Source organism: Eptatretus burgeri, chromosome 4 (assembly GCF_056783735.1).
Source record: "Eptatretus burgeri isolate ZD-2024b chromosome 4, Ebu_testis_v1, whole genome shotgun sequence".
Classification (NCBI taxonomy): Eukaryota; Metazoa; Chordata; class Myxini; order Myxiniformes; family Myxinidae; genus Eptatretus; species Eptatretus burgeri.
Window position 1 is genome coordinate 124,054,984 of NC_140964.1, and position 12,911 is coordinate 124,067,894.

Genomic DNA, 12,911 nt, shown 5'->3' on the forward strand with positions numbered 1-12,911 from the left:
CGATTTTTGAAACAAAACCGAACTAGGAACACACAGTAACATGTAGGTGAGAACATTAAACAGTTAAAATGGGACACATAACGACCGGAAACTTAACTTTGAGAACGTCAGCAGGGAGCCCCCAAGGAGACCTCTCGTCGCTCCAAACCCGGAACCGGAAGTGAATTGTTACATTAGAAATTATAAACAAATTGAATGTTTTCGGTTTGTTAAGAGTGAAATTAAACAAACTATCAGGATTTTTGAGGGTTCTTTGAATTTGAAGTATTGCAGGAGTGTTTTGGGTTTGTAAAGCACATTTTTAAGGCAATGAAGAATTTTCAAAAAGTTGACTCGTTTCGGATCCCTTGCAACGTGAAACATGACTGTCGGCTTTTCAGATTAAAAAAGGTAAAGTTAATGAGAGTGCAACAAGCGAATTGTGTAGGTCAGGAATAGCTGGACATTATGTTGGATTATGAGATAAATATGTCACAAAAATTAGAACAGCTTATCAATACATTTAAGATGAATGAAGTGCATGATGATGTACATCACACACAATGAAATAATCTGAACATTATTCTATAAGAGAAGCTATGAGAATGTTGCTATTTGGCGATGAGAAGAATAAAAAATATGGCAGGTAAAAAAGAAATGATAAATTGTGGTATGGAATATGATATAAGATAAGTGGAGAACAAAAATAAGGGAGGATTTTTTTTATGAGATATATTATGATGTGGAAACATCTGCTTGGAAGAGAATGCAGGTACACAACAAAATGTCAATGGTGATGGCAACATCAGTGACATCACGGGCACGTCACGTCAGGGTTTGTTCCATTGTCACCACATGGGAGACACTTTGACATGGCCTCCTCTTGAAGATGTAGCATGCAGGGTGGCTGGTCACTTGATGAGCCGTTTGAAGCCACATAGCCCGAACCTCTCCAAGTCTATCGCCGAGGCTATGACCGATGTGTTGAACGTGGCCCTGACCACTGCGTTGGAACCAGGTCGACCCATGAGAATGGCAGAATCGAGTGTGGTTGCAGGAGGACAAGAGGACGACCACTGAGGCCTAAGAGGAAGAGCATCTGAGAAGGTGGAGCTCAAGTAGTGCTCCAAGTGATCTCGCCATTGGGATGAACAAAGTGCTACGGGCACTGGAGCACGATGCGCTCGGTCTTGAGTTGATGTGTGGGAACACACGGTACCGGGTCTTGAGGTGGCAGCTCCTTCTCTTTGCAAGGCCTTGGCGCACCAACCGCAGCAGTGCTTGCTCTACACTCCATACTCACCCTGGGTGTTCGCATGGACTGCTTGACATTTGCGTACAGGTGATCAGTGATATCTGAACGAAGACCTCAAATATTAAAGGTCCACACTATTATGGAAGAGGCAAGGATAGGATCTTAGGTTGAAGGTAGGGTGATGGTGAAGGGGTGATGTCTGTGACAGGGAAGAAGTTGGGGGGGCGGGGGGGTGGGTGGGAGGTGTAGACAATGGAAGATCATTGAACAAAACACACGTAAAGAAAAGACAGTCATGTACATTGAGAAGCCACAAATCAATGGCACTTTTTCATCCCGTACAAAATACATGACAATTTTGACACTTATGCTACTTGCCAAGGATAAAAATTACATATAAGGCAAGTAATTAAATGTGTCATTTAATATTTTATGATGACCTTAAACATGGATTGGGAATAAGAACAATTCACTTTTACTTCTTCAAAGGCCCCAATGACTCCCACCTTCTTGTGGGGCAAGGTTTTTGCCCAAATCTTTCACAAACCAGCTGGCCAGACCTGATGCTCGAGCACAGCCGATTTAGCCAGTAATTTGTTCAGTTTGCCAGCAATAACTTGCCTAATCTTCACAAAGGGACACCGTGCAATCTTTCACATACAATTCATTTTAGCACAAGGGGAACCTATTTTAACATCCATTTGAAGGAAGGCAGACATTGTGATGTCATGCACTGCAAGTAAAGCAATAATTCAACAGTTTATAGTCAGGTCAGGAATCAAACCCAGACCAAGCAGCTCAAAGGTAAGTGAAGTGCACTCCCTCTGCACTATCCTGATGGACAGTAATAAAAAGAGTGCCATACACATTACAAGTTACAGGAATAGTTAAGTTAATAAAGGAACTCGTAATTAGGACAAAATGTGCTGCTCACGTGTATAGCAGGAGAAAAAACTTTTTCACTTGGGGTGACTGGCCCGTGGAAACTTTCACGAACACGTCTGAAAGCTCCTGCCCCTCCAGTGGGAACACAAGGACAATGCATTTAAAACAGATAACCTCGGCCAGATACCGTGACAATCAGCAAAGCCAGCCATTTTACTGTGTATAAAAGTCACATTCTTGAATTAAAAATGAACAAACAATCACACAATAATCAAAGAAGAAACTTCAATACAGGAGAAGGCCATTCGGCCCATCAAGACTGTGCAATCTTGCCAACACTCATATACCTCTTGATCCCCAGTACTTCAAGGTACCTATCCAATTAAAGTTTAAATGCGTCCACTTTTTCTGTTTATGCATTAACAGTATTTTTGTAGAATGATGTCATGTATGTGGGAAGTTGGTATATAAAATATAGAGAACACGGATGGGGAAAGGAGGGAGGAGTGGGTGACTGCACGTGACAGTTCACATCAGCAACTCTGTCCTTTGATTTTTTTGGAATATATTTTTGGGTTTTTCCTTCGTTATTGTGACGACAGTGAGTTTGATCTGTGGATTCAGCAACAACAGCATTCTGACAGTCCTGTGTTTCTATCCAACTAGCTGCTGACCAACCATGGGTTGGAGAAATACCTGGCTGTGGCAACCTTCAAGGAAGGCCACAGTGTGTGAGATGGAGAGTAATGACTTGATTGTGAATAAACTCACGTCAACAATTTCATCAGATTGAATGGTGCTTTCATCTACTTGCGTCAGAGGGAGATCATGGTTTCTTCCCCCTCAGTTACTTTCATGATGGCAGAGTCAAGGGTTTATTCAGTGCCAAGTATGGTGAAGCTGGCTATACACTTGCACCATTTTATTGTCATCAAGATGCTTCTGGCTTCCAATGCTGACTTAACTGAGAAGGGGGGTGGGGTGGAGGGCAACAGTGCAGGCTGACATGGAAGCTCTACCATCTTTTATAGCCAGATAAGTGAACCCTCCAAATCCTTGCTCTGGGACAAACAGATTTTCTTTGCCATGCATTCAAGATTTCATTTTTCTTTATTAGCTTCCAGGATATGAGTGGTGTTCACAGGAAGCATAAGGTTCCCATCCCACATTGCTCTGAGAAAATGGTGGTGGCATTTTCTTTCAACTGCTACAATCCTGGAATGGTTTGTCTGTGAAGGCTGTCAGTCCAGCTATGAAGAAGAAACAATGCATGTCCAAGTCAGGAATGCCATGTGACTTGAAGTGGGACCAAGTAAAAGACTTTTTTATATTGCTTTAAGAAGTACTACTGTATATAATTGTGTGTGCTCCTTCCATGTCCTTGTAAATGGTTCCTGATGTAGAATAATAAATGTTACTGTTCGAACCGCTGCATCAAGCTCCCATTTCCGCTCCTTCTTCCTCCTTCATCCTGGAAGAGGGGCTTTTAAACATACATCTTTCTGATTAAATGGACAAACAAAACCAAGTAGATCGATTATTAGCTTTCCAACGAGATGAGTTTTATTATTCTCTGAGAGCAGGGTCCTTGTAATGAGACACACACACACACACACACACACACACACACACACACACACACACACACACACACACACACACACACACACACACACACACACACACACACACACACACACACACACACACGCCTGATTTGATATCCATTATCTTTAATGAATCTCACTTACTGAATGCAACACGTCACAGATGATGTTTGGGTCACTGCATCGCACCTGCAGATCATGTCCTTGTGTGTTTGCATTTGGCTGCCCTGGGGGGGAATTATTAAATACATAGGATATTAGAATTTGAAGATAAAGAATTTGAATCTCCATCTTACTGACAGCATACACATTTAGCCACAAAACTTGTTTTCAGCCTGATGAAAAGGAAGCCATAGATAAAAAGTACATTATTCAAGCCACAGCCGAGCAAAGATAAGCATTCAATTCCCTTGGTGTTTGAGGGATCTTTTGTTAATTGATGGTGGAACATTGCCTCATTGTGATGAGCACACTCTCTGTCACTTGACCCAAAAGAACACTAATTATCACTCTTAAAGGTGTCCATTAATGTGTCAGAATCTTGGAAAACAAATTAACATCTTGTGCAAAGTGAGTTGTGAAAACACTATCATGAAATTGTCAAAAATTTCGGGAGACCAAACATTAAACAATGCACAGCCTTTTCATGAAGTATTTGGCTCAGTGACCCCTTCACACACCAGGGGTTACCTATTGAGGTAGGCTACCTTAGAGCATTGCATTAAAGCTGATCTGAATGTGGACACAGAGGTACACGCGTACGCGTACGCGCGCGCGCACACACACACACACACACACACACACACACACACACACACACACACACACACACACACACACACACACACACACACACACACACACACACACACACACACACACACACACACTAGATTCCCCCTTTTGAGCGAGGCTAATAATAAATACATCAAGAACAGTAAAACACCAATTAAAGATTGTGACCCTTTTTTGAATGTTAAAAAAAAGTCCGTGGTAACCTCGTCAAGGTGTAAAGCTGTTTCTGAGAGTGAACAATCAACACTGTCTGTGAAGAACCATTCTTGGGAGGTTCCAGGAGAGGGCAGTGCATGTCCATATGAAAAAAAATAAGAGCATAAAGAGAAATAAGTAACAAAATGATTAATTGTATTTCTTAGTATGCAGCCTGTGGCTTCTGGTTGCATCATTTCCGGGAGCGTGGCTGAACTGTTGATGCAGTTGCCCGTTTCCAGTAAGCTGGTACTCATTTTGTCAACCTCGGAAGGATGATAGGCTGAGTCGACCTGCTTGGTGTTATTCAGCACCGATTTAAAAAAAATGTACAATGATTGCATCCCGCTCTTCTCTCATCACCGATTGATCTTTGAGTATTCCATTCAGTATCAAATTGTCTTTTCACTTATAAACCCATCAATGATGAACGTCCTCTGCAGACTGGACCTTGGGATTCATGAGAATATGATAATTGAACAATAAATTTTCAAACTCCAGATTATCTTTAGAATATTTCCCATCAGTCATCCACCACTCTGTAAAAAAAAACATCATTCTTGGAAGACATACAATACCATGCTAAATACTATACTCCACCCAACCTTCCTTTCCCACTTTTCATGTTACCCTTTCCTTTCCATAAAGACGTGCTCTGCTGACCGTGAAAGGTGCTCAACGGTGGGATGTGGATGCTTTTCTTGAGGAAGCTGAGCTCAGGATGAAAAAAGTGGAATGCCTTGTTGACGGTATATGGTTGAGGATGAACCGCAAGCAGCAGTGTGGCCAAAGGTAAACCATCCTCAGCTGTGAAGCACACCTGCAGAAAGTCACCTGTCACTTGCAACACAATATAACACCTCGACAATTCCACACACACTGCGATCTCCATAATCACTTGCAATAGACCAGATGCATCTTTAACCTGAAACATGACTGCATGTTTTCTTTTTGAGGAAATATATCTCTTCCAGAAATATGAAAGATGGCAATTGATAGAAATTATATTATTGCCAAAATGAGTGATGCTCATTGTCTTCCTTCCACCAACTTGTGTAACTTGTCGCTGTTTAATTTTACAACTCGTGTAACAGCAATCTTTGAAAACATTCAATGATTAGCAAACATAAGCAAAAGGAACATTGGTCCCAATGGATGAGCCAGGCCCCTTAGATGCCCGAGACAGTAAATTGCTGTACACCAAGTAACAGGCAATGCATAGAGGAAGCCAAAAAACAAACAAACAAACAAAAAATTCAAGCATCTATAAAGCATCACAGATCAAGAACTAGATTTTTTTTAAATCTCATTATGATGCTGGAAGAAGCTGTGTATGACAAAGCTCAAACCCATGAGAAAAGCTGTTTCTGTTAGTTTCTGTGCATTGTCGTCATTTGATCAGCCTTGGGGAACAATTGCTCAATTGTGTGAACAACAGCTGAAACTAGAGAGTTCATAGAACACATTACCCAATGCAGTGTTCAGGTATGTTCTTCAATTTAAATAAAATAATGATTTTAAAGATTAAACTTTTTTTGTATAATTTTTTTGGAAGTTCAGCGCTGTTGAAGCTGTCTTATACATCACTGTTGTATACCACCCTACTTAACATGTCCAAGTACTGCTAAACGGAAGGATTTTGAAAGTGACAAAAAGGTGATTTGTGTTCTCCAGCGTTTAAGATTGTAAAAATTGTACAAATAAATTAATTCCGGAATTTTACCACCGTTTTCACTGCATAGATTACACCACCCTATCTAACACATTACACCAGTTATTCGTGCCTGTTGGTTGTGTTCTTTATAACGTCTTAAAAACAGTAAGTTTCATGTTTGAAATTACTTTAAATTTTATTTGACTGCCAGGCAGACAGACAGAGAAAAAAAAAAGTTCTCACTCCTCTCTGCTCTTGCAGGAATGGGACAAATTCAGAGACAAACTACTGTTAAATGGCAGGCTTGTCTTTCTATTCAAGTTGCAATTTGTGTTAAAAATATAATGTTCAATTTAAATGGAGTGCTCCTCGATCATAAACTGATGTTTACAGACAGACTGACGGACATGAACCAATTGCTCAACCGTGCTTTCAGCTTTGTGTGTGGGGGGTAATTACAATCAGTTGCATCAGTTGAAAACGTTTTTATCAATGTTTTATTTCTAGAACAATACTGCTGGCAGTCCCTGAGAATCATCAGATTAAAAATTGATTGAAAAACCTTTCAGTTCGATAACAAATAAAAGAAATGTCTTGTCCAGCCTACCCCGAATGTCTTGTCCAGCATGTAGAAATATCTATTTGGGGTTTTCACGAATGATCGAGTTTAGGATTTTCGCATCATCAGCATACATAATATTGAATTAGTTTGGCAGTCTATTAATTAATGGGGAAAAATTCGAGTTTTAAATCAGGCTTCTGAAGAATACTAGAATGTAATGAATGTGAGGGCAGAAGGTTGCATCTCAAGATTTACAGTTCCTGAACAATGATAATTAAAAGTCGAAGTAAGGAAGTAATTTTTTTTCTATTTGATAAGGGGCATTTGGGAGATAGTGCTGCCTTTTGATAGACAACATTTTAACACCAGTCATAAATTGTCTTGAGGGCAATAGGTCACGCACCCACACGTCAATGTGGAGTGGCATCACTCGTCGACAATACCAGGTGGGACAAACAGATTACCTCCTCGCCGAAGGCCAATATTGAGCAAAGTTGGTTTTTAAATGAACAGTGATAACAACTAAATTATTTTCCTGAGGCTAGCTCACGTTGCAGAAGCTTACAGAATCCAAATCCCAAATACTGTTGCCTTCAACCAAATATGAATCCACAACATCTGCTATGACAGTCCAGTGTACTCACCAATAAGACCACCATGGGACCCATAAGTCAACACTAGTATGTGACAGTTATTCCAAATCAAGAAAAACAAGCTTACAATGTAGCAAGTCAAACACACTGTTTTGGTGTAAATTTACTCAAAAGCCTCCAAGATGGACAAATAATTTCGGATTTTATGTCCAGAGTTTTCCCATGATCTTCAAAATAAAAACATGAACAATAAAAAATGTAATGTAAAAGCTTCAGTTTCTGAGCATCAGCAAGGTGAGGCATGCTGATGTAGTACATGGATGAAATGAGCACATAATCTGAAGGGAACATGCAGTTCCAGGGAAAGGGCGGGAGGTATAATGCACCCAACGATGGGAAAGCTTTAGAGAGCAGCATGAATGTCAAGGTAGCGCTGTGTGAAGCAGACAAGGGCACAGCTTTTGACATCTAGAAATAAACTTCATGAACTATCGTCTCATCATCTGAGCAGTTTAGAAACTTTGTTTCTTCAGTGGAAAGAAATTATATATTTTATTTTTAATCTGAAAAAAAACTTTAGGAAAAATAAGGTTTCACGAAGATAGGACAGAATCGTCGATGTGACTTTAGTGCAGGAATTGCTTTCTGCACATATGCATTAACGCACAGAGAAAGTGAATGTTATCGGTCTTAATTGCAGGGACACCAGCTTATGACCGTTCACAAATGAAACGGCAAAACATTTGCTATTCACTTTGAGGATAAAATACTTTCTATCCTCAAATGAAAACCCTGCAGGAAAGTGTCTCAATTTAGCTGTAATTTTTGGCACAGTTGAGAGGCGATCATGTGTTCACATGTTGACTCTGACCTTAACTTCCTGGATTTTGACCTTTACTTCCGTTGCTGAGGTAAAGCCTTGTGCTGGCTGAAAAGCAGATGTAGAGAACTGCTTGCCTTCATCATTTTTATGGCACTGCATTGCACAAAGGAAGAAGGAGAGGGAGAGACGAGAGAGGGGGAATGAGAGAGAGAGAGGGAGGCCAAAGTGGCAAGGACAAGAGCGAGAGTCAAAAATCTCTACGGGGCATTATCACACATCCACGATTTAAAGAGGCAGTGCATGCTGTACACTCAAGAATAAAAAGTTTGCAGAATTAACCAGTCATTCTCGAACACATATCAGCAAGACTATACTTCATGCAAGACTAAGTATGAACATGCAATTTGAATGTACATGTAATTGAATCATCAACACGAAAAAAAAAAAACATGCACTTTTGAACCTACATTTGAGAGAGGACAAAAAAAAAACAACAAAAAAAACCACACTAAGCACAATTTGTTAAATTTAAAACCAGGAATGTTGGCAATCTGTGCTTTATAAGGATCACTTGTTTTTACTTCCTTTCAGAAGCACCAGGGCTCATCCGTGCTGAACAGCCCATGCGAAGCGAGCACAGTATAATTGTACATGGCCTTAGCCAACAAAATGATAAATTGGTAGTTCCCAAGAGCCTGATTTACTACTTCCATGGAGCTTTCTTTCCCCACGCTCACCTCAAATTTGCTCAGCCATATCACCAAGCTGACTCACCGGTGTGTTTTGTCCTTTAACATAGGAAATTATTTGCTTCGTATTTCCCAAGCACAAAGTTCTGCTTGTACAGAGGAAGGATTATAATGACGAGACTGGTCTAAACAGTATAATACCACATTAAATTGTATCATTACTGAAATGCACTACCATTTTCTTTCTTGAAACTGCTTCATCAGAACCGACGCTCTGCACAGAACATGGTACATGATGATGATTACCTTTTCACACTATAATATCAAAAGTATTAAGACAGCAAATCCAAAGCTGAAATGAACACTCTCAAACAACATATTCATGGTTTTGTGGAATCTGTTTCTTGTTCCCTTCGTGAGGTCTAAACTTAAATATCACATCAATGTATTAATTCTCCTCTAATGTGGCCTGTGGAACTGTCTTACTTAGTCTGTTATCTTGAGATCTTCCCTCCAGCATTTCACATCTGCTGCCCACTGCCTCTTGCTTGTCTCTCCCATCTGTAGCTCTGAGCTTAACTGCATCTGCTAAGACACTGTCCCTCTTTCATCTACAACTCCACTGTTCATGCTGTTGTGCATCCGGGTCATTTATCAGCAAAGTGCCAAAACCTTGTCCCACTACTTTCGATGTCTGTTTCTCAATAAAGTAACATGGTGGGCATGTTCTTTTAGGAGTTTAATTTTCTTTGATTTATGTTATACCATCTGAAGTATCTGGCAATGCCTGGGGAAATTCAATGAAATATGTATTTAAATATATCATGCATGAAAAATTGGGGAATGTTGGCTTTATGATTTTGTATGAATTACCAATCTTCGGTGTTGCAAAATGCGCTTGGACTTGTATCGAAATGCTTCACCTTCTAAGGGTTCCCAACATGCTGCACTGGAGACTGCTTGTCTTGCACATTGATCCTCAACCTGAGCCTGTGTCTGCTCTGAAGTCTCAAGTGACCTGGAGATGACATTCTCTTTGCATCCGATTTGTTTCTATCCATCAGGGGTCTTTTTTTGGTGGCATTTGAGAGTATTTATAATGCAAGTAAGGTAGGTTAATATATTTCTTAACGGAATTCGAAATAAGGGAGAAACGTACCAAGGGAATACACAGTTTCTGTTATTAGCTTGCATACATATGACCTCAACATATGATCTTCACAATACATAATAATTACTCGCTTGACGCAGTGTGTAAGCAACATACTCGCCCAAACCCTGAACATGGAAGTGTTACAATAAACCTGTGTAAAGCAATCTTTGTAATACCAGGTGCATGTGTAAACGCGTTAATTAAATTTGTGTTGTTGAAAACACTTCACTACAACTTCAAAACAAGATCTTCACAATACATATTACTCAATCACTCACAGGAAAAAAAGGAAGCAAGGCAGTGTATTAGCACAAGACCCAATCGAGGCCTGTAGGCCAATTATCTTGTTTTATCTGAGGTCATTTTTTATCCAAAACATAGCCCTTGACCTTTTTTTTTTTTTTTTTGTATACGTTGGTCGAGGCTCGTATGAGAGCTAACACACAACTCACAGCAAGGAGGCATGAGACAAGAGGGGCGGGAGTGGAAGGGACAAAACAGTGGGGAACAGACACATTAGGTGAACTGTGGAAGGGAGAGGGATGGGGATGGGACGGGGAACATGGCGAAGAGAAGATGGACATTTCAGGGACTTTCAGGAAGGAAAGCAGGAGAAAATGAAGGAAGTGGGCTTGGGTGGATTATCGGGGGTAGAAAAGATCGAGGATTTGGATGGGGGAAGATAAGAGGTGGTGGTGAACAGCTGTTTTGAAAGCCTGGAGGGAAGAATGGGAAAGAATAGAGTGAGGAAGTTTATTCCAAAGGCGGGAAAAAAGAGGAATGAAAGAGTGAAGATGAGCAGTGATTCGTGATTTTGGTAGTTTTACCAGAAGGGGGTTGTTGGCGGACCTTGAGCGCCCTGTGGAAATGTGGTGGGGACAAATCGCAGAGAGAGCAGGGGGGGCAAGGCTGGAGAGGAGTCGGTAGAAGACAGAAAGACCACCGACCAACCTGCGGTGATTGAGTGAGAGGCCCAAAGACTCAGCTTCATTGTGGGAGATGCCGATGATCTTAAATGCCCTGGTTTCGACAGCATGAAGCCGAGAAAGGTGGGAGGCAGGAGCACCAGCCCAGAGGGGAGAGCAGAACTCCATCAGGCTACGGACAAAAGCTTTGTAAGTGGTCAGGAGCTCAAGAGGGCCGAGGAAGGACTTAGCACGACGGAGGATTCCCAGTCGGCGACTGGCTTTTGAGGCGAGGTTGGAAATGTGACTTTCCCAGGAAAGGTCATGGCAGATAGTGAGACCTCGAAGCTTGAAAGAAAAGACTTCTTCCAGAGGATTGTTGAGAAAGTGGATGGGGGGGGGGGGTTTTGTAAACGATCCTTTCGAAGAGACATAGTGAGAGTGTGAGATTTGTCTGGATTGAAAGACATGTTCCACGTGTTGGACCAGTTTGTGATTTTATCCAGATCTGCAGTGAGCGAAGAAACTGCTGCTTGCCGGTCTGAGGGATGACAGATGGTACGGCAGAGGGTGCAGTCGTCGGCAAAGAGAAATAGAGGATTTTCCAGAGAGTCCGAGAGATCATTGATGAAAACCAGAAAAAGAACGGGGCCCAGAACGCTACCTTGAGGAACTCCAGCCTGCACAGGAAGAGGGGATGAAAGAACTCCATTTAGGGCCACACGTTGACTGCGACAGGAGAGGAAGTCTGCGAGCCATGAGTGGAGATGGCCTTGAATACCATGGGAAGAGAGTTTGGTGAGTAGGGCAGGGTGCCAGACTGTGTCAAAAGCACGTGATATGTCCAGGGATACGGCTCGGATTTCCTGTCTGGCATTGAGGACCTCCATCCATTGATGGGAGAGCAGAAGCAGCATATCCAGGGTAGAGTGACCTGGTATGAAACCAAATTGATGATTGGAAATCAAGCCATTGGAGAAGAGGAAGGATTTCATGTCTGAAGCGATGATGGATTCCATCACCTTGCTGATGATTGGGAGAAGGCTGATTGGTCTGTAGTTACAGGGATCTGTTTTTGCACCTTTTTTATGCAGGGCAGTGATGTTAGCAGACTTCCAAGCAGATGGCAGATGACCTTGGGCAAATGAGAGGGTGAATAGAACAGAGAGAGGGTGAGCAAGAGCAGAAGAGCAGGCTTTGAGGACACGTGGGCTGATACCGTCTGGACCGGTTGCAGAATCTGACTCGAGGTTTGAGAGGAAGCTCTCCACCTTGTTAGGAGAAAAGGACACAGAGTCCAGGGACAGTTGGGTGCGACTGGGTAAAGTGGGTAGAGATAGTGATGGGTTTAGGACACAAGATTTAGCTGCAAACACCGAGTTTAGACATTCAGCTTTATCACGTGTGGAATCAGCAGTGCGGCCATTTGAGGTAAGGGAGGGGATGGAGGGGGAACATACACCAGAAACAGATTTGATTAAACGCCACCAGGATTTTGAGGAGGGAGAGAGGTTTGAGAGTTCAGACTTTGAGTTCAGACCTTCATCTGAATGAAAGACAAGGCCATGCAAAGTTTGATTGCACTGGTTCCTACAGGGTCTGAATGCATAAACGAACAACCAAACAAACTTTCTTCTTAATACGAGGTCCGTCTAAAAAGTAACGGGACTTACTTCACAGAAATTTTATTCCTAAAAATATATTGAAATCACAGCTTGTCCCCTTCAAAATCGTTTCCCTCCAGTCTCACACACTTGTCCATCCTCTAATTCCATGCTTCAATGCACCCACAGAAGGCTTCTTTTGGAATCCTCCG

The 12,911-nt window shown here is 41.7% G+C and overlaps 1 protein-coding gene across 6 annotated transcripts in view; it reads right to left on the minus strand.

Moving 5' to 3' along the window:
* NPHP4 (nephrocystin 4) overlaps positions 1-12,911 on the minus strand; it is a 571,934-nt gene that overhangs the window by 32,583 nt on the left and 526,440 nt on the right. For 5 of the 6 annotated variants that reach the window (XM_085876134.1, XM_085876135.1, XM_085876132.1 and 2 more), the window contains 4 exons: positions 8,397-8,501; positions 5,380-5,536; positions 3,870-3,953; positions 2,169-2,253 (listed from right to left, as the gene is read on the minus strand). In XM_085876134.1, coding sequence (XP_085732260.1) covers positions 2,169-2,253; positions 3,870-3,953; positions 5,380-5,536; positions 8,397-8,501 — 431 coding nt within the window. The remainder of the gene's footprint in view (positions 1-2,168; positions 2,254-3,869; positions 3,954-5,379; positions 5,537-8,396; positions 8,502-12,911) is intronic. The other variant, XM_085876131.1, reaches the window with a different exon arrangement.